General features: G+C 50.1%; 8 protein-coding genes across 8 annotated transcripts; 5 read left to right on the forward strand and 3 right to left on the reverse strand.

The window, feature by feature from the left end:
• Positions 1-8,142: 8,142 nt before the first annotated feature.
• Positions 8,143-8,663, forward strand: P174DRAFT_449620 (uncharacterized protein; the record flags this gene model as incomplete). Its single annotated transcript, XM_024828860.1, has 2 exons — positions 8,143-8,304; positions 8,344-8,663. Exons 1-2 carry the CDS (start codon positions 8,265-8,267, stop codon positions 8,661-8,663), a joined length of 360 nt encoding a protein of 119 aa, XP_024683724.1. The 5' UTR covers positions 8,143-8,264.
• Positions 8,664-8,744: 81 nt separating this feature from the next.
• Positions 8,745-13,817, reverse strand: P174DRAFT_502556 (uncharacterized protein). The gene is made up of 5 exons (XM_024831098.1): positions 13,770-13,817; positions 13,686-13,708; positions 12,181-13,619; positions 11,970-12,131; positions 8,745-11,922 (listed from the first exon to the last, which is right to left on the reverse strand). Exons 1-5 carry the CDS (start codon positions 13,781-13,783, stop codon positions 8,827-8,829), a joined length of 4,734 nt encoding a protein of 1,577 aa, XP_024683725.1. The 5' UTR covers positions 13,784-13,817; the 3' UTR covers positions 8,745-8,826.
• Positions 13,818-14,393: 576 nt separating this feature from the next.
• On the forward strand, positions 14,394-15,378 carry P174DRAFT_126413 (uncharacterized protein). The gene has a single exon (XM_024821082.1). It carries the CDS (start codon positions 14,539-14,541, stop codon positions 15,307-15,309), a length of 771 nt encoding a protein of 256 aa, XP_024683726.1. The 5' UTR covers positions 14,394-14,538; the 3' UTR covers positions 15,310-15,378.
• Positions 15,379-16,205: 827 nt separating this feature from the next.
• P174DRAFT_386388 (WD40 repeat domain-containing protein) lies at positions 16,206-16,821 on the forward strand (the record flags this gene model as incomplete). Its single annotated transcript, XM_024823297.1, has 2 exons — positions 16,206-16,551; positions 16,636-16,821. The coding sequence occupies exons 1-2, from the start codon at positions 16,252-16,254 to the stop codon at positions 16,819-16,821; spliced, it is 486 nt and encodes a 161-aa protein (XP_024683727.1). The 5' UTR covers positions 16,206-16,251.
• Positions 16,822-17,998: 1,177 nt separating this feature from the next.
• P174DRAFT_126424 (uncharacterized protein) lies at positions 17,999-19,191 on the reverse strand. Its single transcript, XM_024821083.1, has 2 exons — positions 18,924-19,191; positions 17,999-18,871 (listed from the first exon to the last, which is right to left on the reverse strand). The coding sequence occupies exon 2, from the start codon at positions 18,763-18,765 to the stop codon at positions 18,208-18,210; it is 558 nt and encodes a 185-aa protein (XP_024683728.1). The 5' UTR covers positions 18,766-18,871; positions 18,924-19,191; the 3' UTR covers positions 17,999-18,207.
• Positions 19,192-19,791: 600 nt separating this feature from the next.
• Positions 19,792-20,608, reverse strand: P174DRAFT_126604 (uncharacterized protein). The gene is made up of 2 exons (XM_024821085.1): positions 20,235-20,608; positions 19,792-20,162 (listed from the first exon to the last, which is right to left on the reverse strand). The coding sequence occupies exons 1-2, from the start codon at positions 20,472-20,474 to the stop codon at positions 19,920-19,922; spliced, it is 483 nt and encodes a 160-aa protein (XP_024683729.1). The 5' UTR covers positions 20,475-20,608; the 3' UTR covers positions 19,792-19,919.
• Positions 20,609-21,861: 1,253 nt separating this feature from the next.
• On the forward strand, positions 21,862-22,949 carry P174DRAFT_126591 (uncharacterized protein). The gene is made up of 4 exons (XM_024821084.1): positions 21,862-22,018; positions 22,092-22,174; positions 22,268-22,655; positions 22,717-22,949. The coding sequence occupies exons 2-4, from the start codon at positions 22,172-22,174 to the stop codon at positions 22,797-22,799; spliced, it is 474 nt and encodes a 157-aa protein (XP_024683730.1). The 5' UTR covers positions 21,862-22,018; positions 22,092-22,171; the 3' UTR covers positions 22,800-22,949.
• A 1,807-nt stretch (positions 22,950-24,756) lies between these two features.
• P174DRAFT_510970 (S53 family peptidase) lies at positions 24,757-26,497 on the forward strand (the record flags this gene model as incomplete). The annotated part of the gene is made up of 3 exons (XM_024831736.1): positions 24,757-24,798; positions 24,822-26,055; positions 26,094-26,497. 3 exons carry the CDS (start codon positions 24,757-24,759, stop codon positions 26,495-26,497), a joined length of 1,680 nt encoding a protein of 559 aa, XP_024683731.1.
• Positions 26,498-27,168: the final 671 nt, after the last annotated feature.

Genomic DNA, 27,168 nt, shown 5'->3' on the forward strand with positions numbered 1-27,168 from the left:
GACAACTGTCGTAGATGCCTGGAAGTGCTGGGGATTGTAGCCTGCGCAGATGCAGGCGTTAAAGAGGGTTTTAAGCGCTTGGACGAAGGTGGGGACCGCGGTTAGGGCGTGCCAGACCTTGTTTAGGATAGCATCAGGTCCAGGTGCTTTATCTGGGGGGCTCTTCGGATGGCTCTGGTAATCTCGTGTTCGTTGATATCAGGGAAGGTGATGTCTTGTGATTGGTCATACACGCGGCCCTCTATATCAGAGAGGTCGGCTGGAGGAGGCGCGGGGAAGAAGGCCTCGCGGAGCAGATCGACCTTCTATTCTGCAGTTTCTGCGACATGATCTCCCTGGCGAAGCGTAGGAATAACACCTGCCTGGCCTCCAGCGCGATTCCAGGCCCACTTGGCAATGCGCCACATGCCTCGGGGCCTTGGTCAACTGTTTCCCGCACGCGCTTGCGATGTCCCCGCTGTAGGGATCAGGAGACGACCTTTCCCTTGCGGTTGCGAACCTTCATATAGGCCTCCCAGTCATCTTCAGTATGGGTCTTGGTATAGATTCATCGATATAGGCGCGTGAGTTTGACCATTTCGGTGCATTCAGGCGTCCAATCAGGGTGGGCCCATCCGGAGGAGGGACGGGCCCACGGCGTGGAATGGGCAATGGCTTGCTGGACAATTTCAATTAGCAGATCGGCGGCAGTGTCAATCTGGTTCGGCGTGTCGAGGGTGTATGGGTGTTTGCTAGACCACCATTTTAGGTCAAGATTGGCGGATACAAATTCGCAAAGCTTCTTCGTATCCATTACTTTCCAGTTGCGGCGTTTCGGGGCTTGCGGTGGCAGCGTATTAATGTCAAGCATTAGGCGAATAGGCAGATGGTCAGAGTCAGCGTGAATATCAGGGGCCACCTCACAGGCCACAAGGCGGGCCGTCAGATCCATGGATCCCCAGGTGAGGTCGATGGTCAACTGGTGGCAGTGTTCATTGCGGGTGATGGCTCCTGGTTCCGTCCACAGCTCTAGAAGCCACTGGTCGGATAGTTCAAGCAACTTATCGGACCTGGTATCAGTGTGGCGGACGTGGTCGCCGCCCCAGGTCAGGTGGTGTAGGTTGAAATCCCCTAGGAGCAGGCAACTGCTATCCTGTCGATTCAGGACCCGCTCCAGGAGGTCGAGGGTGTCAGTTCGGGTGTCAGTAGCAGTATCAAGGCGCGGGTTATATATATTGAAGAGGCGAAGCTTCCCGGTGTCATGTTCCAGCTCCAGCTCCTAGCAGTCCCGGGAATGGGCCGTGTGTTTCCATTTAGTTGGGTCAATCTTGCGGGAAATGTACAGGCAGACGCGGGCGCGTCCCCCAGTCTCTCTGGTTTCTGGGTATAGCAACTGGTGAGTGGCGCTGGCAGGGTGATGGGTGGTATCCTAGAACGGATTATCCCAGGGTTCTTGTATGGCGATGATGTCAGCTTCTAGGACCTTAGGGTCCCGCAGGAACTGAGCCATTACCACATTCTTAGAGCGGTGCACATTGTATTGCAAAATTTGGAATACTTTATGCATCAGAGGGTTGTTGTAGGTTGTTCCATATGCTCTTTCGACGGCCCCCGGTGAACTAGGACATCTGATTCTGCACTGTAAAGTCAATTTGCGGGTCCATCTCCATCTGTACTGGTTTCTCTATGCCTCGTTTCCGCTTATTCTTCCGAGCCTGGGTGTTGGGGTTCGTATTGGTGTCTTTATCTTGGAGGACTGAGCTTGGTTGCCAGTCGCTCATAGTTAGTGGCTCTGAGAGCTCGTCGCTGCTGTCATCTCCCTCGTGGTCATCTTGATATATATGTAGGCGGGTCCCACGGGCTGCCGCAGTTCGATTATTGCGGAGCGCCTTCAGAGGGCGTTCTATCTCATCCGTCAGGTTTGAGGGGTTGGCCGTGTTTAGGCGGTCGACTATTCGGGCAGAGCGGCGGGAGGTAGTAGAGGTAGAGGTGTCTGACGAGCTGTTCCTCACTTGTATAGGGGTAAATGAGATGTCAGTGGCGCTTAGGTTTGACTGTGAGGATGTTTTGCTGGGGGCTGCGTGGCCGCGGGGTGGCTGCTTGCGAGGTGGCTCCGACTTCGCTTTCCTAGACCCAAGGTCTCATTAATTAGGGGAAGTGGGTATCAGTCTTTCTTCATAATTATGTTTAACGCGCGGTAGTCAACACAGAATCATAACCCACCTCCTGGCTTATGAGCAAACAGTACTGGCGCTGCAGTAGCCAAGCTGCTAATGCAGATGAACCCCTTTTCTAATAGTTCTATTAACATCTTTTGCAGTACTAGGAGTTCTCCACGTGACATGCTATATAGTGGTCCCTATAGTGGTTCTATTAGCTTTCCTTTATCATCCTTGACAAGCTTAATTTAGTGATCAACACCTAGGCGGTGCGGTAGTAGTTCATCAGCCTTCTTCTAGTCAAATATGTCTAGGAACTCATGGTAATACGCTAGCAACTTCATGGCTGGGTTAGTATGCTTCTTAACCCATAAGGCCTTCTTAATATCCTTAATACTAGCAGCAAAGATCTATATAGTCCTGTCCTTTCTCTACTATTAGTTATGAATAGCAAATCCCTAGGCGCTAATCTTCCTTATTACTAGTTTCAGCTTATTCTTTATGCTCTCTACTATAAACCCATCTACAAGCCTTAGCCAAGGTCCCTCCACCTCTACTACTACTCTCTGATCCCTCATCCATGGTATTCCTAAGATTAAATTAGTGCCTTCGCCTAGCTTAGGTACCATGTAGGCATAGACTAGGTGTTAGTAGTTACTGCTAACATCTAGGGAGAATCAGGTGATTATTAAAATAATACTTCCTATGGTGCCAGTGTAGTTCTCTAGGTGAATTAGTTTAATCTTAATCTACTCTAGTTATAGCTTCTAGGTGAAGTGTTCAGCTATGACCATATAAGATGTGCATCCAGTATTAGGAAGGATTCTATAATTGCATTCCTTATTAATAATACCTAATATAATGAATTTAGGCGCATTAAATCTGACAGCTCATCAGAACTATCTATAACCAGTAAGTATGTCTTCTTTCTTAGGGTATAGATAACACCAGCTCTTTAGCTGCATTAACTATTTAACTAGCCCCTATAAGAGTCTTTTCATAGGAGTAACTAGTTTTCCACCTTACTTACTTCATCATCTTTAAGTAGGGGTCTAACAGCTTAAGAAGTGCATAGTGGCTTTAGCTCCTTACTCTATAAGGGAATAGCCCCTAGGTACTAGCAGCCCTTAATTATATGATTAGATACCCTATAGCATAGGCATCTTCCTTCACTATGATAATAAGATAACTTATTTTCATTAACCTATTTAGCGCGGTGCTGCTGGCAAGCTAAGGTTATAAAGGAAGGTTCCCAGTCTATAGTATTATTAGGGTTTATTATAGCTAAGATAGGGTTTATCAGGGGCATAGGAATATAGGTAATATAACTACAGCTAGTAGTCTGTGCATTCCTTCTATGCTAATTAGAGTGGCTAGTTCCTCTTGCATATAGGGCTTCTACTCAGTTAGCTACTTACTATACTTAGTGGTAGTAGTCTATAAAAGTCTCTTCCTTCTTAATACTAGTAAGTACTCCTTCTACTTTATAGCTTAGGGCGCCATCTAGATAGTTCTTCTTTACTTTATCAGACCAAGAATAGCCTCCAGCTTCTATTAGCAGTCAGTTAAGGTCCGCTAACAGCTTATTAAATAGGCAGCTGCCTTAGTATAGGGTTCATAGTTCTTATAGGGCCTTCTCACTTCTACCCTGGTTAAGGAACATAAGATTAAGTTAGTCATACAAGCTATTTAATATTACTTGCATTATATTTAGATCATTTCCATACTAATCTATCTAGGGGGCTAGGGCTGCAGCAGCATTCCCCTTAAGTCTGCTAAAGACATACCATAGGCACCTATAGAAGGAACTAATTGCAGCTCAGTCAAGCAATAACTTTGCCTGTAGCTTAGCATAAAAGGTCTGGTACATGGCCTTATCAGAGCCATCATATATCTCCACATTAGGTAGTGCAGGCTTAGGTCTTTTCATTAGGTCTTCCACCATGGTAGCCAGTAGGGTCATCTAAGGAGTAGATGCTACTATGGTAGTAGTTATTTATTATTCTTCAAGTTAAGCTATTTAATTAGCAATATTCTATAACTATTAGGCTATTTAGGCCATGAGATTCATCTGCATATTATTCTACTGTGACAGTCATTCTTTGCTAGGTCCTTCAGGGGATGTTGACATCTGTGATAATATGTCATTATAGTTCATGCTGTCTATATTGCCTATCTAGTTCATCTAGTCCGTCTGGTTCGTCTGGTTCATCTAGTTCATCTGGTTCGTCTGGTTCATCTGGTTCATCTGGTTTGTCTGGTTGTGCTGAGCAATTTCTAATGTCACAGGCTAGAAGCCGGTTCAACCTATGACCTAGGTTTGGATAGTAAGAAATCACTAAGGAAGAAATCTAGCTAGGGCCGCGGCGGCCAAATATAAAAAGGAGTGTGTGAATGGTTCTCACAGTCATGTGACTGGGCAGATTATTGCATTAATTAGTATGAGGTCATGTGACCTACAGCTGGTGTCCAGTTTGGACGTGACTTCGCGAGGGCTGTACGATTTGATCAAACAGCCCGAGCACCCAGCAGGCCCTGCCCGCTACAATCTATATATATAAAAATATATCCCTACCTAGGCCTAGATTAGGTTGGATAAGCTTATCAGTCCCTTAAGACCCTAGATCACGTGCACCTAATGGGTTATCCATATCTATGTGGGTTAGATGTCATCCATCCATATCCATGCGGATTGGATCAGGGTCAACCCCTATCCAACCCAAAGTGCGGATTGGGCGGGTTGGATATGGATTTGCGGATTGGGTCAGCCAGTCTAGATACGTAGACTTTCCAAATCACTAGTAAACTATATGGCCAATCGAAAGGCAACAAAGGTCCGATTCTTCTAAACAAATGACTATCTATCTCCTATTTATGCCTTTGATAGGGGTCGGATTGCGGGGTCTCCAAATGATCGAATGCTATCGAATATTCGGCCAAGAGTGGCAGTGCTTCGCCAATTCGTATGCTTCTAAATCGGGCAAGCGGTAAAATAATTCAATAAAAGGAGTGTGCGAATGGTTCTTGCGGTCATGTGACCAGGCAGATTGCTATATTAATTAGTACAAGGTCACATGGCCTGCAGCTAGTGTCCAGTTTAGATGCAACTTTATGAGGGCTGTATAATTTAATTAAACAGCCCAAGCACCCAGCAGGCCCTGCCCACTATACTACTCCCCCCTTTCCCCTCTAGGGTGGCAGCTCTCCCAGGCATTAAGTGCTGCTATATTAGCAAGTAGACTGGTTAAACCCAACCCGGGAACCCTAACCCAACCCGGCCCTAACCCGCCATGGGCCGGGTTTGGGTTCAGGTTCTAGGGCCCGTGGGTCGGTTGGGTTCTAATTCTTAGAACCCGCTAAGGGTTGGGTTCTAAAAACGGGTTGGGTTCAAAAGATAGGAGAACCCGGCCCAACCCACGAAAATAACAACCCTAGCCTGAACCACCTTGAGGATGTAATCTAAGTTATTACTGAGGCCACAGCTACTTAGGGTATATAGCTATTATCCTCATTCACTTTAGGACTAGCAAGGATTCTATATTAGGTATTTAATATCTATGATCCTACAGCAGACACTCAGTGCTGTGCTTATATATCTTTTATCTGTTACGACACCAACACAGCCGCATTAGTGCAAGGCGGATGTGACGGGCAGAATCGAAGGGGATCGTCGGTCACCAATCAATCCAGGAAGGATCACGGAGTGATCTGGAGAAACACTTAATCTAGATGGATTCTTACAGGAAAACCACACAGTAGGATATGACTAAACAGTTATTCTACAACCACGGACACGTGATAAAGTAGTATATGAAGGGTATGCCAAAGACCTCAGAATAAGAGTATATGATCTACCATCCTTATACTTAGAACATACCATTCAGTATACTATTGAGAGGAACTATAGATATATAAGGACATTTATTATTACTATATCTAGCACTCTTAGTTTAGTTCCTCACATTTAATATAAGTTATTTACTTAAGTACAAGTTCACTAGTCCAATTTGTTAGTTACTCTTCTACTATTAAGTATATGTACTCAATAGGCCTTGCTTCTATCTCTACTATTATTGTTCTTGTGTTACCTTTGGTTGTCCTTAATCCTATTCGGATCATTGTATCGTTGCATCGCTAGGCTACACGGTCGGTAGGCCTTAGGCAAGTATCGGATATAGTCCAGGGACTATACCACCCCGTTCCCAAAGTAGTTGACTAGCAGAGAACAGCAGAGACGGATCCCAGGGTGTGACATTATCATTAAATGCTTGGTCGCTCTAAACTAATAGACAGGATCATAGGGATATTCCAACCTCACTCTGCTATCTTATTATAATAATGCTTAGAGCCTAAGTCTCCTCTATAGACTCCATCATGACACTTTCTAAGGATGTAGATTAGTATAAATTAATTATATAGCATATTAGTATCATTTAATGATGCAGATATCATTTCTTTAAGTTGATGCTGGAAATATAACAGCAAAGGTTGGCCCTCCTAAGTAATCGCCGCAAGCGATTGAACATATTAAATAAAAGATCTCTTAGGAATTGCCTGGCTGCAGGCATTCCTTCTAGATGAATGAAATTAGATCATTAACATCGTAGCGGGATGCCAGAAGGTCGACTGTAAGTGAGATCAGGTCAATCTCATGGTGAGAACCATTCCTCAGGAGGGTCTTCTATGTTGCTCAATATTGCACACAAAAGTGCCTTCTAGGGCTGCAGCAAGGCGGCGGGCTTGACCCTGACTGTCCAAACACGAAGCTGCATATACTCCGCGGAAGTGACGTCCACCCATCCAATCAGCGCAGAAGGACAAGAGAATCATTTACAAGGCAAACTCCTTTTGCGACAGCTTAGCAGAAGGCATCCATCCCGGTTCGTGTCATATCGTCCTCCGTCTCAATAGCATCTATCAAGTATCAACGCAAAGATACGTAGTAGATAGGCTAGGACGCTAGCAGCTAGCCTCTCCCCATTCACGTTTATGTACGGAGCCGTCTGCAATCTGCACGCAAGATCTTCCACCCAATAAGACAAAAGTACAGAATGCGTGGGTTTTGAATCAGAGGGAGACCGGCGGACTGTTGCCGGTAAGGTGTGCCAATTATACACAAGCCACCGATGCACACGGGAACGTCCGGCCTCGTCCGTGCTTGGTGGTCACGCTTGGTTCCACTCGCTCAATGTCTTGAATTTCAGTCATTGACAGTGTCACTGACGCCTGCGGCCTTGGTATTAGAGTCGGCTACGCAAAGGGGCATTAAAGGAAGTGATGAGACGCCGCTGTGGGCTGATGTACATCAATACATGATTTCCTTATTTCATTCTCGGCCTCCAGACCGGTTTTGCTTTTCAAATATGCACATGTAGCAACCTTCATAAATCGAGCGCACACAAAAAGTGTTGGGCGAAATCGGCTGTTCTTCTACCAGATGACGTGGCAATGGGAAGGGCAGATGGGCCGACAGGTGGAGCGCATATGCCATTGAACGTTCGGCTTAAGCTAAGTAACTCTGAAGTTTGGTGTTATGGGAATGGGGCACGGAATTATGTTCCGTTACTAGCCTGCATCTTGAGTGACCAATTGAGATTACACGCACAAGAGCTGCGTGGCAGTGATGATCAAGTCTTTTTGCCTCGATAGTTGATGTTCTCGAAGAACATTAGCACCCAAAGGGCGGTCAAGCCTTGTTGGCCGCGTAATCTCGTCTACTTGGGGCGGAGAACAGGTCGATTTTGAGCGAGCAAAGTCCAAATAAGGAGGCCACCTCTCCAGCCCTATCCCATGATCAGAAAAGTAAACGGGAGCAGACCGGGTCCGTGACATGACTCCAAAAAGCTCAACAATTTTGAGAGAGAGAAGCGGCGAGTGAGATGCGAATGCCGGCCATGTGACTCTGATAAGTTTAGTACATGCGCCTTTGGGCGGAGCCGTTCTAAAGCCTTCTTGTCTACGGCTCTAGCATCCGTCCATAATTATCACAGCTAAAGTTTTGAGCCCGTTATCTATGCCCAGTGGTATAATCATAATTTGCTACATTCGCAGAAGCTCACTGGAACGATCTCTTTTCGTAACCGTCAAGCGCGGAGGTACGGGCAGGAGCCACACAGAGCCGGTAAAATGCCGGTCAGCAGAGTGAATGGCCGCGGCCCTGGGAACGGTACTTACGATGGACCTTACTGATGCCGGTATAAGCCAGATGGACTCACGAGCAGCCCTTCAGCATCACCACTCCTACTGGGCCAGCGTCTCCATCTCCTCGGCTACTACTCGCAATCGCACCTGGCTCCTGCCGCTCTCACAACCTTTCTCAGACCCGGCATTACGACATGTGCACCTCGGAAAAGTCTGTATCTCGAGTCAACCTTCAACGACCAGCGGAATCCGGCAGTGGTGAACCGCGTCCCCGTGGCAGAGGCCACTTACCCTCATCTGATGAGTGCAGACGTGCACACTGGAGTTTTGCACCCTCAATCATATGCTTCAAATTACTGTGATCGACTAGCCGTCCACCTCTGACGCCGCCCACTATTGGACGGAAGGTGCTAGATTATTCGGGACAGCTTAGTTTGTCTACCAGAAAAAAATTAAATTGTTTCTCTCCCTGTCGAGACCTAAGAGAGGAGAGAAAAAATATATTATTAGTCCATTGACAGTTACACGTATTGGACGCCGCACAAAGTTAATCGCGAGCCTCGTCCGAGAACCCAAAGATCACCACGCGTCCGGACGCACAAGCGAGGGCTAAGGCTAACCCCGACCGTGCTACAGCCGAACGAGTCGGGCGGTACTCGCGCGGCAGCCACAGCCAATTCTGCGAATTCCGTGTGATCCAGACATTGCGGACACCGTAGCCTCGGTACTGAGGCGTTAGCGGCTCCTGAGCGTCATGACGCCCTTGAGTCTTCACAGCAAGAGCCTTTGTAAGAGTTGTATTAGAAATTGTCGGCGAGTCAAGAGCGACAATTCCGACGGCAGTGTAGAGAGATGAGTCGGTAAGATCATAGGAGAGATTGTAGACGACCGTGCCAATGTTGAGCGTCTGTAGGCAGGCGCCGCTATGCACGTCCCAAATCTTGACATTCCTGTCGGATGACGCAGAAGCAAGGCGGCTGCTGTCGTGCGAGAACGCTACCGAGTTGATCCCTTGATCATGGCCCTGGAGAAACTGCAGGCGGTCGCAGCTATGCGCGTCCCAGATCGTGATGGCCTTGTCTATCGGGGATGACACAGCGAGGCGGCTGCTATCATGAGCAAACACTACCGACACCGACCGATGGGGCCCCTTGCCCTCGCACGACTGCAGGCAGGCGCCGCTACGAGCGTCCCAGATCTTGACAGCGATGTTGGATGACACAGATGCGAGGCGGCTACTATCGTATGAGAACGCTACCGATTCGACAGATTTGTCATGGCTCTCGAGCGTCTGCAGGCAGGCGCCGCTATGCGCGTCCCAGATCTTGACAGCGCTGTCGGATGACACAGAAGCGAGGCGGCTATTGTCATGTGAGAACACTACCGATTTGACGGAGGAGCCATGGCCCTCAAGCGTCTGCAGGCAGGCGCCGCTATGAGCGTCCCAGATCTTGACAGTCTTGTCGTCCGATGCCGAAGCGAGGCAGCTGCTATCGTGTGAGAACGCTACATCATGGCCCTTGAGCGACTGCAGGCAGGCGCCGCTATGCGCGTCCCAGATATTGACAGTCCCGTCGTAAGACACAGAAGCGAGGCGGCTATTATCATGTGAGAACACTACCGATTTGACGGAGGAGCCATGGCCCTCGTGTGTCTGCAGGCAGGCGTCGCTATGAGCGTCCCAGATCTTGACAGTAGTGTCATCCGACGCCGAAGCGAGGCGGCTACTATCATGTGAGAACGCTACAGAGTTGACCTGTCCATCATGGCTCTTGAGCGACTGCAGGCAGGCGCCGCTATGCGCGTCCCAGATCTTAACAGTCTTGTCGTAAGACGCCGACGCGAGGCGGCGGCTATCATGTGAGAATGCTACAGAATTGATGGAGGAGCAATGGCCCTCAAGCGTCTGCAGGCAGGCGTCACTATGAGCGTCCCAGATCTTGAGAGTATTGTCGTAAGACGCCGAAATGAGGCGGCTGCTATCATGTGAGAACGCTACCGTGAAGCCATGGCGCTCGAGCGTCTGCAGGCAGGCGCCGCTATGCGCGTCCCAGATCTTGACAGTCATATCGTTCGACGCCGAAGCGAGGCGGCTACTATCGTGTGAGAACACTACCGAGTTGACGGAGGAGCCATGGCCCTTGAGCGTCTGCAGGCAGGCGCCGCTATGAGCGTCCCAGATCTTGACAGTCTTGTCGTCCGATGCCGAAGCGAGGCGGCCACTATCATGTGAGAATGCTACAGAGTTGACACTCCCTTGATGGCCCCCGAGCGTCTGCAGGCAGGCGCCGCTATGCATGTCCCAGATCTTGACAGTCATATCGTTCGACGCCGAAGCGAGGCGGCTACTATTGTGTGAGAACACTACCGAGTTGACGGAGGAGCCATGGCCCTTAAGCGTGTGCATGCAGGCGCCGCTATGCGCGTCCCAGATCTTGACAGTATTGTCATAAGACGCCGAAGCGAGGCGGCTACTATCGTGCGAGAACGCTACAGAGTTGACCTGTCCATCATGGCTCTTGAGCGACTGCAGGCAGGCGCCGCTATGCGCGTCCCAGATCTTGACTTTCCCATAGATCGACGCCGAAGCGAGGCGGCTACTATCGCGCGAGAACGCTACAGCTTTGACGTAGTCGCAATGGCTATGGCTAAGCGTCTGCAGGCAGGTGCCGCTATGAGCGTCCCAGATCTTGACAGTCATATCGTTCGACGCCGAAGCGAGGCGGCTACTATCATGTGAGAACACTACTGAGTTGACGGAGGAGCCATGGCCCTTGAGCGTGTGCAGGCAGGCGCCGCTATGCGCGTCCCAGATCTTGACAGTATTGTCGTAAGACGCCGAAGCGAGGCGGCTACTATCGTGTGAGAACGCTACAGAGTAGACACTCTCTTCATGACCCATAAGCGATTGCAGGCAGGCGCCGCTATGAGCGTCCCAGATCTTGACAGTCTTGTCGGATGACGCCGAAACGAGGCGGCTACTATCGTGTGAGAATGCTACAGAGTTGACGCTCTCTTCATGGCCCATAAGCGATTGCAGGCAGGCGCCGCTATGTGCGTCCCAGATCTTGACAGTATTGTCGTAAGACGCTGAAGCGAGGCAGCGGCTATCGTGCGAGAACGCTACCGAGAAGATCAATTGTTTATGGCCCTCGAGCATCTGCAGGCAGGCGCCGCTATGAGCGTCCCAGATCTTGGCAGTCATATCGTTCGACGCCGAAGCGAGGCGGCTACTATCGTGTGAGAACACTACCGAGTTGACGGAGGAGCCATGGCCCTTGAGTGTCTGCAGGTAGGCGCCGCTATGAGCGTCCCAGATCTTGACAGTCTTGTAAGACGCCGAAGCGAGGCGGCTACTATCGCGCGAGAATGCTACAGAGCTGACGGAGGAGCGATGGCCCTCGAGCGTCTGCAGGCAGGCGCCACTATGCGCATCCCAATCGTCTGCCATCCTTGGCTTGGTCGTGATCCATTCTGGTATCTCGTGCTGGAATAGTCCCCTTATGATACTGCGGGATGGGCTGAATACAAGTGCTGAACCGTACGTCTGGAGGGGGCTGTTCTCGATAGCTCCTCTGTGGTATAGGATGAATCGGCGCGCATCCCGGACTAGATCGCTCAATCCAGACGCTCCTGATCGTCCCTATCGTGACATTAGGACGGTACTTAGAGGTGATAGCTAAAATGTACCTGTAGCAAGCGCTCGAGTTTCTGTATCGACATGATCCCCTCCGTCATGCTTCGGAGAAGGCTAAGTGCCTCGAGCCAGTAGAGATATCGGTCTCGGAGAAACACATCGACGGCGCCGCCATCCTGGAGATCCTCGTGTAGTCCATATGTCATTGCTCTCCCCTGACAATAATGTTAGAAACGGCTTGAAGCGCTGTATAAACCGACTTACCCGAGGTAAAGCGCCGAGATTTGCAAACAGAGGGATTCCTCCTCCGTCCACCTGGCCGCTCTCTTCCAGGTGGTCAACCCAGTAGACACATGAGTAATGTGCAGCCCCTAATGGATCTCGCTCAGGCTTTTTGGCCTGCTCTATTGGGGTTCCAAGGGCGCGCAGGTCGTACATATCGCGCCGTAGCGTCTTTTCCATGACCTGCAGTGACTGTGTGAAGATGCCACGGTGGGCAGCTGCAGACCCAGAAGGAAAGATGGTTGAGGCGGCCTTCCCTATCAGATAGTCCTTGGCAGACTGATGCACGAAGTCGATTGTTTCGTCGCGAACTGTGAGGAAGGAGCCGCTCTTCTTGACAATCTTCCGGATGTTTCTGACGCTACTGGAAATCGCGTCTGGAAGTCCAGATACTGCGCCTAGCTCAAGCAGCTGAAGCGGGCGGTATGCCAGCGTAGCCGCTGAGAGGACCAGCCGACAGTACTCTGTGTCCGTGTTCCCAGGTCGTTCAATCTGGTCTATCATCCGCGCATACAGATCATCAAGACCTTTTGGTACGTTGTCGACCACCTGCCGCACTTTCCAGCTGTCGACGTTTTCGAGCTCTTGGACAACGAGAGCTACCCAGAGGAACGTTCCCTCGGCTTTCTTGTGGAGGACCCGTCGAACATGCTCCTGCAGTGAACTGTCGTCTTTCAGAGATTCGATTCGTGATGTCCTGTTGGTAATATAAGCTTTGATAGCCTGAGATACAGAATCTCCGTTCTCCTGCTGTTCCAGGCCGAGGATCGATTGCGAAGTTTCCAGCCGTATACGCTGTTCAATGTTGTTCCGGCTAGAAATAATCCACTTGACGCGCGGCACCTTCGCTTCCTGGAGAACGAACTTTAAGAGCTGGTCTTGGTCCTGCCCGCACTCGTCGAGAGCATCGATTATTACATAGATCTTCTTCAGTCTCGGATCACGCAGGATACTCAGGAGGATGTTGCACAACGCAGCCCAAGCTTCTGTATCCCCAAAATGCGGCTCCCCTGTGTCCTTGAATCTGTCCCGCACGTGTGAGAGTAATGACGGCTGTTGATTTATGATCATGTAGATCAGACCGCGCAGGACATCTCGAGCGTTACTGAGCTTGGGGACAGTCGCTTGGCAGAAGAAGTAGGATAAAAGGGTCTCGGACTGGACGCCTGCCAACCTTGTGGCCGGAAGGAGCTGCTCAATTATACCGCAGAGCAGCATAGTCTTGCCCTTGCCAGGATCCCCCTTGATCCAAAGCAACTGCCTGTCTTCGTTGTCGCGCCAACGTTGGAACTCGCGGTGGTCGAGGATCCAACCGTATGACTCCTTGAGGACGGCGCCTCTTGTCTGATGGATACCCGTCTTGACGTCGCGCGGGTCAGTCACTGCTATATACTCCAGGCAGCGATCCTTGCTTTGTCCGTCTGGATGTTAAACGGTTTACATCAGACTTAGAACCGCTTGAGAATATGATTTGTAATCAGACGTACCTCCAACATACATATTGAAGATGCTTGGAATATATTATGTTAGTACGGCCTCTTGAAGTAGTATAGTCGTCGATGTCTTCTTACGAATCTTTCGCCATCCCTTGAAACTGGATTATTCCCTCTCGGTTGTAGAACTGCTGACCATTCATTGCGGGGAACGAGTCAGACGATGCTAAGTTGGTCTGCTCCATGATGAGTCGTGCGTATGCAACAATCGCTCTCCAACGCGGCAGTCCTAGCAGACCAGTTCGGTAAGCTCCATACAATTAGAGCAAGCCGTCGTGAGGCAGACCTAGATCTATCTCATGGTGGCCTGCCCTTGATTTGAGAATAGGGCTAGTTATAGGGTTCAAAGCCGCCGCAGATGGCAGGGTTGGTCCCGTGAGGGCCCTACAGGGTTCTATTGCATCTCCGCGGCAGGTGATGCTCTAGCGTTAAGTCATGCAGATATCAGGTCGTTGCCTGAATTATCGCTTATTATTGCCTTTGGAAGTAGGGTGGGGTAAAGGAGCCCTCATCCATCTCGACGAATCGCATCGTATTGCCACGTCATGCCTCCGCACTTGTGCAAATCACTGGCCACCACATTGGAGCTCTTCGGAGTACAGGCGAGTATTTCCCGAAAGGTAGTTGCACTGGTGGCTTTTCAGCCACAGGTATGCAGCACTTCTGCATCTCCGGCGACTCCGGTTTCTGCAATCATCCAATGTTTGCCAGGCGCATTTACGCCCCGTTCGTTTGGTACAAATACGTCCTGCATGCCCCCGCGAAGTATGCGCAGGTGTCCGTGTCAAGCTTCCGATAACCAGGAATCTGTCTTGAGCTTTTAACGCTGACACTCACACAAGTCGATATGACAGTCGTCGTAGAAGGAATTGGAGCGGCGTCTGGGCTAGCCAGCCTCTTCAACGCGTCTATAACGTGGTTCGACTATGTCCTTGTCGCTAAGCAGACGGCTCCGCGGCTGCAATCGCTACTCGTGAAACTTGACGATGCGCAACTAAGGCTAACGCGCTGGGGCAAGGCGGCCGGCCTTACAGGCTGGCGAATTAAAGACGAGGAGTCGCTAAAGAGTTCGGGCTCATTCAGGCTCGACGAGGACCAGGAGAAGCAAGCGATCCGGACGTTCCGTACTGTTGCGGCCATCTTCGAAGAGTGCCAGAAGCTCTGTCACCGCGAACGCAACGGCAAGAATGACAATGACCCCTGCGTCAAAGAGAACGAGATCAGCCCGTTCGCCCCTATTGGCATGAATTGGAACCCTATGCACCGCTACCTTCATAAGAAAATGCAGGACATCGTTGACGGGCGTAGAAACAATGTCTCAGTCCCGCAGCGTGTCAAGTTCGCCATTTACAAGGAGAGGCATCTCGAGGACCTGATCCAGAAAATCAACGACCATATCGATGAGCTGTACAAGATTTACACCCCGCCTGCAAACGAGCAGGACGAGCTCGGCAAGACTGAGTTAGCGGAGCTCCTTGAGGTCATGAAAGAGTTGAGGCTCGCTTCCGAACGCGACCCAGTTCTAAAGACTGCAGTTCAGAATTTCGAGCAAAATGTAAGTGGAAGGCATCATCGGAACCCCTTTTTGTCTAACGTTAATCTATGCTTGCGTTGCTAACACAAGCAGAATAACAACATGACCTTCAACACGACGGGCGGGAATGTCCAGAAGATGGGGCAAGATCAGCACGGCCACTATGAAATGAAGGTTGGAAGTCAGTAATTGTGGAGATACGTTGAAAGGCACTGGCACTGGTTACAGAAGATGCAAAATTAATTCGACACTATCAGGCTTTCTACTGCCTACATGGCAGCAGCGGCGACGTATCAACATGAGTATGTTTGTGACTGGAATCTCCGAATGTGACAGACGTGCATATACGCGAGGGCGGCTAGTCTTTAGGGACCCATTGACTGTGTGTGCTCCGCCCTTACCATACAACATTCATAATGAGCAGCACCGTGATTGCAGAACTGATGCAATTGTTTAACCTCTCCTGCCTGCTGGAACTATGTACGTATCATTCGATTTGTCTCATGATGCATCTTATTACATACCTCACCCTGTATATTCTGCACTTACCTAAGCTTAACTAAGGCCATTTGCCTAAAACTTGTATCATATAACAGCAGCGTCCACCAATGCATTGAAGCCACATACTAGCTGGTTAGTAGTTCGGTGGGTGACCACCATCGAACTCCGGCTGTTGTATATTGGAATTCACCAGATCTTGGCATGGAGGGCCTAGTCATGTTCGGCGACACATAATTACCTTTTCTCTGTTCCCGAAGCCTGTCTGTGAGGAGTCTTGGTTGGCGGCAACTGCGGCGCTAAGCTTTCGTCAACTTCCGCATCCTGGTCAGAATTCCACCCAATCGTTATCTTGACAAGCCCGAGGCGCTAGCACTGCATGACCGTCAATAGGGCTTCGTGTACGATGCTTCTAAGGATACGAACCTGTTCTGATCATATCGATCAACTGGGATCCATCCAAGCAACCAGGCTCAACAGAATCCCAGAATCCCTTCCACTAAGTAACCGTCGTCAAATTTGTAGCACATGAGGTCAGAGATAGGGAGACTTAGCCGCCTCGCTTCGGCACCGGACGACATGACTGTCAAGACCTGGGACGCGCATAGTGGCGCCTTCCTGCAGTCGCTTAAGGGCCATGGCTCCTCCGTCAACTCTGTAGCGTTCTCGCACGACAGCAGCCGCCTTGCTTCTGCGTCATCCGACAGGAATGTCAAGATTTGGGACGTGCATAGCGGCGCCTGCCTACAGACGCTCAACATTGACACGGTTATCTTCGATCTCTCCTTTGATCTTACCGGCTCATCTCTCTATACCGAAATTGGAAGTGTCGCTCTTGACTTGCCGACAATTTCTAAAACAACTCTTAGAGAGGCTCTCCCTCTGAAGTCCCGAGGGCCACATGGCGCTCAGGAGCGGCCGAAATCTCAATACCGAGGCTACGGTGTCCGTTCCGGCGACGTCTGGGTCACGCGGAATTCGCAGAACTGGCTGTGGCTGCCGCGCGAGTACCGCCCAACTCGTTCGGTTGAAGCACGGTCGTGGTTAGCCTTAGCGCTAGCCTGCGCGCCCGGACATGTTCTGATCTTTGGGTTCTAGGCCGAGGCTTGCGGTTAATTTTGGCTTGCAATATGTGTAAGTGTCAATGGACTAATTTCTCTCATATCTCTTAAGCCTTGACAGTGTCAGAAACAAATTCACTTTTTTTCCGGTAAACCAACTAACTTGTTAAATAATCTAGCACCTTCGCGTCCGATAGTGGAAAGAAATATTTTAATCTCTAAAAATCATGCCCAAGAGACACTGGTCCAGTTTGCGGATCACAAATAATCTGAGAATGTCGATTTTGCTGGTGTTGTATGCATCCCGTGCAGTACAGAACTTTCTCTGACGCTCGTAGAGCGCTCCAAGCGTAAACATATTCCATAGCGTCGAGTGGTGTCATGGGGACCCAACAGCTTCCGCTTCACATCGACCAGAGAAATGCTTAGTTCTGTTGCTTGAAGCACTTTTCCTGCCCCCACGTCAGCACATTGACCAGGTCCGCCATGCTAGCTATTGTCGCTTATTCAAGACCTAGCATCCTAACTTGTCCCTAATACGCCTGCCGACTCAGATCTTCTGCTTCTGCGAATGCACCGAGTGTCTCTAGCACCTCGGCCAAATTTCTGCCCGTTGATAGTTGTTGTGGATCGAGGCTCGATTAAGTAGACAATAGAGCTTCGTATACGGAATTCATTCTGTATTGAATCAGTTTGATTGGTAATCAATCTGATATTCAACTTGTATATAAACCCTCATGTTTTCAGATGAGCATAACAACGATCAACCTTCCTCTGAATCACAACACTCTGAATTACAACAATAGTGGCTTCTAGTCTCTCCTGCTCGCTTGGCCATATCAGGCGCAGCGTCCGTGCACCATGCTCCACCATCACATCGCAAAGCTGCTCATACACTGTAGCAAGTCGGTGTTGTTTCCTCCAATCAGTGCCACCTGTTAATCAACGGAATCTCTGAGCAACAATTCCGCCTCCTCTCCTCGGTCAGTCTCCAGCAGCAGCTAGACCAAGAACCTTACACTATCCATGGTTTCAGGATGCAGAACGCCCAGTATATACGGGAGCTTACTCAACCTGTAGTCCATGACTGGTTAGTTAGGGATCAGACCAGTTTCTCAGACGCACACACAGTCTCAGGATCTGGCACTGTATGTGAAAGCGGTGTGCAGGATTATGTAGCCCTTTAGGCAGTGCACTATGATTCCAATTAGGACTAGCGGCGGCAGAATTTCTGCCTTGTGTTCATAGTCTGACACCTCAGATAAATCGCGACCTCTGTTGAATATCATGGTGGCTGTGAGGTTTTGAACGAAATGTGGGTCTGTGTGTATACTCATAGTACTCTGTACATGTATACAGAGTATATATGCAGTCCACCTGCTCCTCATAATGAGAACAACAACTTCATACCTTTGAACCTACTTCAACAACCTCCGCTGCCGCCGCCGCCCCCACCACCACCACCGTGTGGACCACCACCTCCACCACCGTATGGACCACCTCCGCCTCCTCCGTATTGACCACCTCCTCCACCACCACCGTGTGGACCACCACCTCCACCACCGTATGGACCACCTCCGCCTCCTCCGTATTGACCACCTCCTCCACCACCGTATGGACCACCACCTCCACCACCGTATGGACCACCTCCGCCTCCTCCGTATTGACCACCTCCTCCACCACCGTATTGACCACCTCCTCCACCACCGTATGGACCACCTCCGCCTCCTCCGTATTGACCACCTCCTCCACCACCACCGTGTGGACCACCACCTCCTCCTCCTCCGTATTCACCACCTCCTCCTCCTCCGTATTGACCACCTCCTCCACCACCACCGTGTGGACCACCACCTCCTCCTCCTCCGTATTGACCACCCCCTCCACCACCGTATGGACCACCTCCACCACCTCCGTATCGTCTCCCATCTCCTCCGTCCCCACCACTGTTATGGCTATTATGGGACTCAGCTGAATTCGTCATCTACGAAAAGTTAGATTGAATGTACATAGAACCAAAGTAATAGTTCCGAAACGCAAAGAGTGATATTGATTACCTTTATCTATGACTGGAGGAAGTAATTTAATATCTATATCGAAGTTATAATTTTACTTCGCCGTCTTCAAACATTAAAAACTAACCTCAAGTAGGGCTCTGTTGTATATTGCGGGCCTGTCCTTTAAGTACTATAAGGTTATAGTTTAAAGACTTTTTTGAGCAGGAGGCCAATATTATTGACCCCTAGGAGAGTTGAATCGTAGAAATTGTATGGCAAGTACTGTAGGGTGTCTGATCCCTAGAAATCAAGAGTTGAGGATCGAAACCTGGGGAAAGGCAAAGTAATAATAACAGTCGCTTAGTTACAACGACAAGGTGCATTTAAAGCTAATCAAAGCCGTAAGTAACAACCACAGGGTAGGCTGTTTTATATAAGGGTGAGATTTCTGCTGGTTGAAGGTTGTTCACATTCTTTACAGAAATATTATTAGTTGGCTTGTGATGACTGGCTTCCCCTCTTCTACTGTTTACAGCAACGTACCGGCCCCAAGAGATATATGTGTACTAAAAGCCACAAATTGGTATGGGCCAATCGACTTAACACAAGGCTATGATACAGCTACTATTGGAACAGTTAAGTCAATATCGGACCGAAAAACAAACAACGTAGGTAGATGCAGCTCCATGATGCCTTCTAAGATAAATGGGCAGCTGATTGCCCTGCTCGCCTCTGGATTTTCTTTATTGCCTTAGGAGATACGTACACCATGGTAGTTGGTATGGATCTAGTGGACGAAATAATTAATACCCTTGTTAAGTGCTACGTAAAAGAACTACTGATTAGAGCTGCATCAAGCCGAGGCTTACTGCTTGTCATATCTTGACCCTCTGTGCATAGGCTGACTGTCAAGGCATGTAGACATCGATTAGGCGTCACCAACGCGATGTGAGGAAAGCAGATTACTTCTAGCCTCACTTTCTTGCCTCATCTTGCTTCGGTAGGATTAGGCAGGGTTGTCCGCTTCCCTAAAAGCGGCGTTGCAGGGAGAAGCATCGACGCCGCAGCATACAAGTTGAGTAGGGAGTAGGCGTGTTGAGACGATGGCCGAGTCCCAAAACAGACTTAGCGCTGCACAGGATCACTGAGGACTTAAATGAGAAGACCTGAGAAGGTAGAGGAGAAGATACAGGAAATGGTACAGGAGATGGTGCCCAAGATGGTGCCCAAGCCGTTGCCCTGAGTGCTGCTGGCATAACACCTTTTTGGGGGATCTTGCGACTGCTGCCAGGGTGTTTGGATTTGGTTTTCGTCGGCTGCGTCGGGGAGGGTTGGTAGTAGCAGCCTGACTGCTGCAAACTTCGCCTTTAATTACCGAAAGGCCCTGACGAGGCTGTCAGTATTGGTCATCTCCTGCGTGTGCGGCATTCCAAGTGGTTGAATCAAAAGGACTGACGTGGTGATCTGTCACTGCTAGGCAGTCTTGCATACCTTTCAGCCCTTTGTCACTTTTGACTATCCGGGATGCCCGACGAGGCGGTCGGCACAGGTCATCAGCTGCGTGACCAAATCCAATGAATTTGTGTGGTGATCTCTCACCACTTTTCTCCGTTATGCCAGTTTCAGACATATATAAAGTCTTACTCTTCTCCTTTTTTTCTTTAATATCTTCATATGTATCAGAAATCTTCGACATCCGAGGCCGAAACGACTGAAGCAAGAAGTGCCAGAAACTTAATCAACACCGCGTGTCGGATCTTGAATACAAGTAGGTAATACCGATCTTTTAGTCAGTTATAGTTCTCAGCAGTTCCTTATTTTGCGCGCTTCACGTCTGACGTTTAGATAGATAAAGGGTTAACTCGCCGTCTTTCTATTGCTCGTCTTCTGAGTTCCTTGCCTCCGGGTTCCATCTCGTTCGTCTCCACTCAGTTCCAGCTCTTCCGGTTACCGCGCAAGTTATAATGCCTTCCAGAGGAGGTGGAGGTGGAGGTGGTGGTGGAGGAAATGTCACTATCTACGGTAACAACTATGGTACCGTTAACGCTAGCGGCGGTGGCGGCGGCGGCGGTGGCAGCGGCAGCGGCAGCAGCGGCTACGGTTATCATCAGGCCACTGGCATGACTTATCGAACCACCAACGGTGGTGCAAACATCAACACAGACGACTACAACCGGATCGTTCGATCCATGGGCTACCCAGGTGTCCCAGGGCGATAGGTTTAGCAGGGCTCCAAGCCTATTGGTGCTCTAAGCCTTACTGGAGATGGTCTGGTGTTGAGTACTTTCTCTCATGCGGCTTCTTTTTACTCAACTCAGCCATCCGGCTCACACTAAAAGGGGGCCCAATCTTCGAATGACCTTGGTATGGGGTTTGGAGGAAGTCCTGGAGGATTTCTTATAGAGTTCTGAGTTGGCTTTATGGATACTGAACCACATGAGCAAACAATGAGCACAATCTCTCCATTCCTATCCAATTCTCATATCACCGTGTGTTCAGAGATGTGGACGAACGAATCAAAGAGTGATTCCTGCCTGCACTAGGTCACTCAAATAGCCAATGGCGCGGAGAACCAAGTCTACTGAACCATCATACCATCTGTGGGGCGTCGGACAGTCCCGCTTCGGACCAATAGACATAAAGATCTAAGTAGAGCTAATATGAGCGGGTGGCTCGGGCCGCTCGGCTCCAGGCGAAGGCTTAGGGATGTTCAGCTGTCAGGTAAGGATTTGCTAGGAAAGTCCTACTGCTACCTAGCTTTTTTTTTAACTTATTACCACCCAGCTTTAATCGACCCGGGCAACTTTTATAACCAAGTTATTGCACCAATATTGAATTTTAACTGAGTTTAAAGTATTCATTGTTGATATATTTGGGTTCTGAATTGAATGCGGCGGATCACCGAAAATCAACTAGCTCAATGGAACATGAATAACATGTGAAAACCACGAAATACTTCTGCAGATGACCACAATTTGACAGAGGTTGCGTGTGACCATCACTCAGCCAGCCATGCACTGCAACCTCAAGTGGGAATTACTCAGCTCTCCCATATTTTGCTTCCGGTGCGGCTCAAAGTGACACTACCATGCAAAATTAATTGGTTCTGTGCCAGCCACGTCATATAACTATGCTCATTCAAAGTCCGCCCAGACCACCGATACGGTATGATGCCCATTGGTTTTCCTTGCAGTATTGACTACGAAAGATAGAGATACAGCCCTTAGCTGTTATATAAATGCTAGTATTTCGAACAGCGCATTACCCTTTCGGCGACGACCAAGTGATGCTAACCGAGAAGTCTTGGGTCAAGATGGCAATGCTGACGACCCAGTGTACGCGACCTCCGACGTCAAGCTGGGTACGCCAGCCACATATGTTGTGACACCGGACATGGTACCCCTTCCCTTTTCGTTTCCTCCAGTCATCGCCAACCCGACCTAACCATCTCAGAAAAAAACAGCAGACCGCTAACTCCTAACTGAACAGATCCTTCTTCTTAGCGCCAATCCCGGCGATATTCTCAACTGCCATAGTTTTCAGCCCCACACCGAGGAAGAGCCCTGGATTGAGCCCCCGCTCTGCACGACCGAGCCTATCGTCCTGCATAAGCAGAGTAAGATGGCCAGTGTCTCACAGGTATCCGGGGCCCACGTCTTCCTCCAGAACCCCAGTGGCGCTCTTGTGGATCTGCAGCATCAGCGCGACGCGAATCGTTGGACGGCGCAGATAATGCTCATGCAGGTTACAGCTCAAACTGGGAGCCCGCTCTGTGCTATCCAGGGGCCGTCAAGCATTTATCTCTTCTTTGTTGGGGGCGATAACTGTGTCTACTATGTTACTCGATCCACTAAGAAGGATGCCTCTGAATGGGAGAGTAAGTTTGTCTTCGTCCCGGCGTTTCTTAATCTTTTTAGTGATTGATTTGGTTAACCTAGCCCGGGCGTTCTTTACTATGACACAGACGCCACGATCCTCCCAGGCGCTCATTTTGAGCAAGTCCCCGAGGGACTACTCGTAGTGCCCGATAAAGTCAACCTGGCGTCTTCATTTCTACGTTTTATTGGCAAGTCAGCTGTGCAAGGTGGATACGGCAGGGGAGAACTGGTGGGGACGATTGATGAGGACGGCATCTTCTCCCCAATCTACTCGCAGGAGTGTGCAATTATCATTAATATATACTGCCCGATCTTTTCATCAACGGCGGCTTGTTTGGCGGAGGAGGGCTGGTGGTTATGGAGGCGGAGGCGGAGGGGGTGGTTGGTCTAGGAGGAGGGGCCTGTGGTACTAAGCAGACCGCTACTGATATCGCTACTCCTAGATGCATAGACACAATGTATGCGGAATACTTTATATTTGGGAATGTCAGGTAACCTCTGTTGTCGATGTTATTAGGTTGGCTGACGGCTCGGCCGAAGTTGCAGAGCTTATCCCGTTCACTTCGTTCCTCTTAGACCTTCCAGCTGTGCGACGGTTGGCCCAAGTGTGAACGAATAAAGGCTCTAGCCATGCAAGCCCCTTGTCATTACCCGATATACTAACGACCGGTGAGAGGAGCCAGCCGAGTTTCTTAGGGCAACAGAATATTGTGGTTGGCAAGGCTGGGAGTAAGCTCCACCAGATGCTATAGAAAGCGGCCCGTCCTGATGCACAAGGTAAGATTGAACATGTTAGTGTCCGCTCCACAATCCCTCAAGATAGACGCAGAAAGGCACAACTTCAGCCTCGCCGGACATCTCCGGAATCTAGGCCCACATTATGCAAGCCTCAATCTGTCAGGCTGGCGGTAGTCGCCAAGCTGTGTCTCAGCAGTCCTATTATCCTATCATACTGGGCAAACATGGATGCAACCCCCCAAAATAATAATATCACAACACTCGGCCTCAACTCTCCATAGCCTTTCGCTTCTTTCTCCTTTTCTGCATAGGGTCACTCTCAGTAGCAGCTAGCACTTATTGCCTCCTCAATTTATTTGGCTCTGTATATGACGCTCACTTACACCAAGCCACCTTGTGAGCTGTCATCTGTCGTATCACTGCTTAGTTAGCGCGAGCCTGCGAAGCAAACACCTTCGCCAGCCAGCCAGCCACAGCACAATCTACGCCTGTCTCTCTAGTCTGCATCCTATCAGAGCTCATGAAAGTTAGCAAAAGTTGCGCTTCGCCTGCAAGCATGGCACGGCAACACAACAGATACCCTGTGTGACAATCTCCTGTGATACTCAGCATTTACCCCTCACCATCCTCCATCGGTCGTGACTGTCACTTTCTTTCCGAGCATCGGAACTCTGAGAGCCAGAGCATTGCGAGTGCCGAACTGAACGAGACATACTCAACGATGGAGAGATAAATAGAGGACCGTTGCTCGCCTCGAGCAAGAGGCAGAGATCGGAACAACCTTCTCTGAAGTTACCCTGCTCCATCTGTAACCAAGAAATTTTCCAGTGCGCCGCTCTTTTCCTGATACTTACATGCCACCGCTAATAGAAGGGGTCGTGTGAATAGGACACACGTACGCATTCTTTGCTTATTCGTTTCCATCGTCCAAACCGGGTTCTTCGAAGTGAGACATATATGTCCTGCTGTAAACGACCCTGATGATCTTCTACTAACTGCCTTAGATGTGCAACAATACGTCTACTAGAAAGGGCAAAGGTGGTGGTGGTGGCGGTGGTGGCGGTGGAGGAGGAGGCGGCGGAGGAGGCGGGGAGGAGGAGGAGGAGGAGGTCTCGAATAAGTGGATTATGTACTGCTTAGACGATCTGATACTGGGAGTATTGAAGTGAGCCAGGTAGATATGCATAGCGCAGCGAGTAAATCAAGTCCGCAGACACAGCGCATGCGTATGCGGGTGTAAAGAAGGAGTATCACACATGAATGAACCTGAATTGACAAGAACTGCTGCCCGAGGTGCCTTATAAGTCCAATACTATTCTCTTTCCCTAATTCCAGTATACTTTTGCTAAGTCAACCAACGCAATGTACTCTCTCGATGGCTCAGCTCGGCCACATCCCCCGGCAGTTCACGCCTCAATTCTGTCGAGCCTGACAAGGAAATTGCCTTTACGGTGCTTGTCCGTTCCCAAACCGGTGCCCCTGGTCTGCCCGACCTGACCCAATGGCAGGCTATTCCCATTGCCGAGCGCCAGTTCCTGTCGTCTGCAGAGTTTGAAAGAACTTATGGCTCCTCCGAACATGATGTATTGAGCGTGGCTTCGTTCTTTGAGGACCGGGGCATGACCATCCGGAGCAGACACACCGGTGCAGGGACCGTGGAAGTCCAGGCAAAGACATCCCAAATACACTCCGTTTTTAATGTGCAGCTGTACTACTATCGAGGGCAGTTGCGGCCCGCGGCTCGCAAGCGGCGCGACGATAACCAACCCCCTGAGGAGACATACATTGGGTTTGAAGGATCTATTTCCGTGCCGTCTGCGCTGCATGACAAAGTCATCCACATTTTTGGTCTTGATACTCGCACATTTGGCGCATCCGGCGGATGCTCGGGGGATCCGCCCAGCGCCCAACGACTGATGGTGGCGGAGCTAGCGGCCCTGTATGGTTTCCCGGCTGGGGTGGACGCCAGCCAACAAACAATCGGCATTTTCAGCGGTGAAGGCAATGACGAGAAGGGCAAATCCCTGAGCAACTACAGCCCCGCCGATGTCGCGACTTATTTCAACAACCAGACGATTGGCTACAACTGCGCACCCACCGTTGTCCCTGTCTCGCTGACTGTGGGCGGCCAAACGTACAGCAACGATCCGGATAATCCAACCCAGGAGCTCTCGCAGGACATTATGACCGCCGCCACCATTGCACAGGGGTGCACTGTCAACGTCTACTTCAGTGATCTTACCGAGCAGGGCTGGCTGGCTTTTCTGACGCGCGTGTTATTCCCGCAGGGGAAGGAAAAGCGTCCCACCATCGTCTCCATCAGCTGGACAATGTACGACGAGCAAACATACCGTGACAGCCTATCTTTCCTTTTCCAGCGCCTCGCCGTAGTCGGAACCACAGTCTTCGCTATCTCCGGCGACTGGGGCGCCAACAACAACATCATTGACGGACAGCCACACGTAGGCTGGCCGGGCAGTGACCCCTGGGTGACCTGCGTAGGCGGGACAGTCGTCGGCAACGTGCGCTCCTCAGGCTCGTTCACCGAACACGCATGGAGCGATCGAGACAACCCAGACAGCCAGTTTACGATCGATGGCCATCTGGGCGTCACGGGGGGAGGGATGAGCCGGGTCTTCGCTACACCTCCCTACCAACTGAGTGGCGGGGTTAGCGCGGTGACGGACTGCAATGGGGAGCGGTGGACCGGGGGCGCTTCATTCCGGATATTGCTGGCATGGTTGGGTTTAGGGGCTTCATTGTCGATGGCAAACGGAATTATTTCATAGGTACGAGTTGCAGTACGCCTCTTTACGCGGGGCTTTTTGCTGCGCTAGCCAGCGCCTTGGGAGGGGGAGGAGAAGGAGGGGTGCTGTTTGGACCTCTCAATACCGTCTTGTATCAGATTAACAGGGGTGTGTATCGGGATGTCACCTTTGGGCATAATGATTCTGGTGATATGCCTGCTTGCGCGTACTTTGTGGCGGAGGAGGGGTACGATGCTGTGAGTGGGCTCGGGAGTGTCAATGGACGTAAGATGCTCGAGGAACTGCGGAGGGTTTATCGGTCCAAAACGAGGGGGTTTGGCTGTTTTCGGAATTAGGATTCGTGGCTGGAAACACGATATAATCTATGCTTGGTTTTTGCGTTTGCCAAAAACGAACTATACTGTCCTTGCAGTGGTGCCAGTGCCATGACTCAAAACAACTTGTGCCCACACTCATTCTAGCTCGTTCTGCGCCGTGATGATAGAATGCAGTTCTTCTCCCATAAATGAATAGATCGCAATCATGTCATTCGCCAGTATCCTAAGATAAATCGCCAATGAGGTATGCAGGAGCCATCTTCCCCCCTCGATGCATGGGGCAAACTTCCATACACCTCGATGGATGTCTCAGCTGATCCACAGCCCGCTCCATCTCGTCATCATACATATCTACTCAAGATGCAGGACAGGGTTCCCCGCTTCTGACGACCCCAGTGCCAGAAACACCAAGTGCAGAGAGCCCGCCAGTCATTCAAACGCTGAGAGGATGTGTGCGTGGTCCAAGCAGCACCCGTGCCCAGCAGGTATATATCTCCCTACTCAGTCCATCCCCGCCTGATAGCAGGTCCACAGAAGCTGCAGTTACCGAACAACGCTCTTTCGAGTACCCGCAAGACAAAGCCTCTCCCATCTATCTATCTCATCCCGATCCTTCTATTACACGTTTCAATCTACCTAAACTACATCGTACGTTCAGCAACCCCCTTCTAAAGAGACCCCTATCTAAC

This window comes from Aspergillus novofumigatus (genome assembly GCF_002847465.1).
Source record: "Aspergillus novofumigatus IBT 16806 chromosome Unknown P174scaffold_3, whole genome shotgun sequence".
Lineage (NCBI taxonomy): Eukaryota > Fungi > Ascomycota > Eurotiomycetes > Eurotiales > Aspergillaceae > Aspergillus > Aspergillus novofumigatus.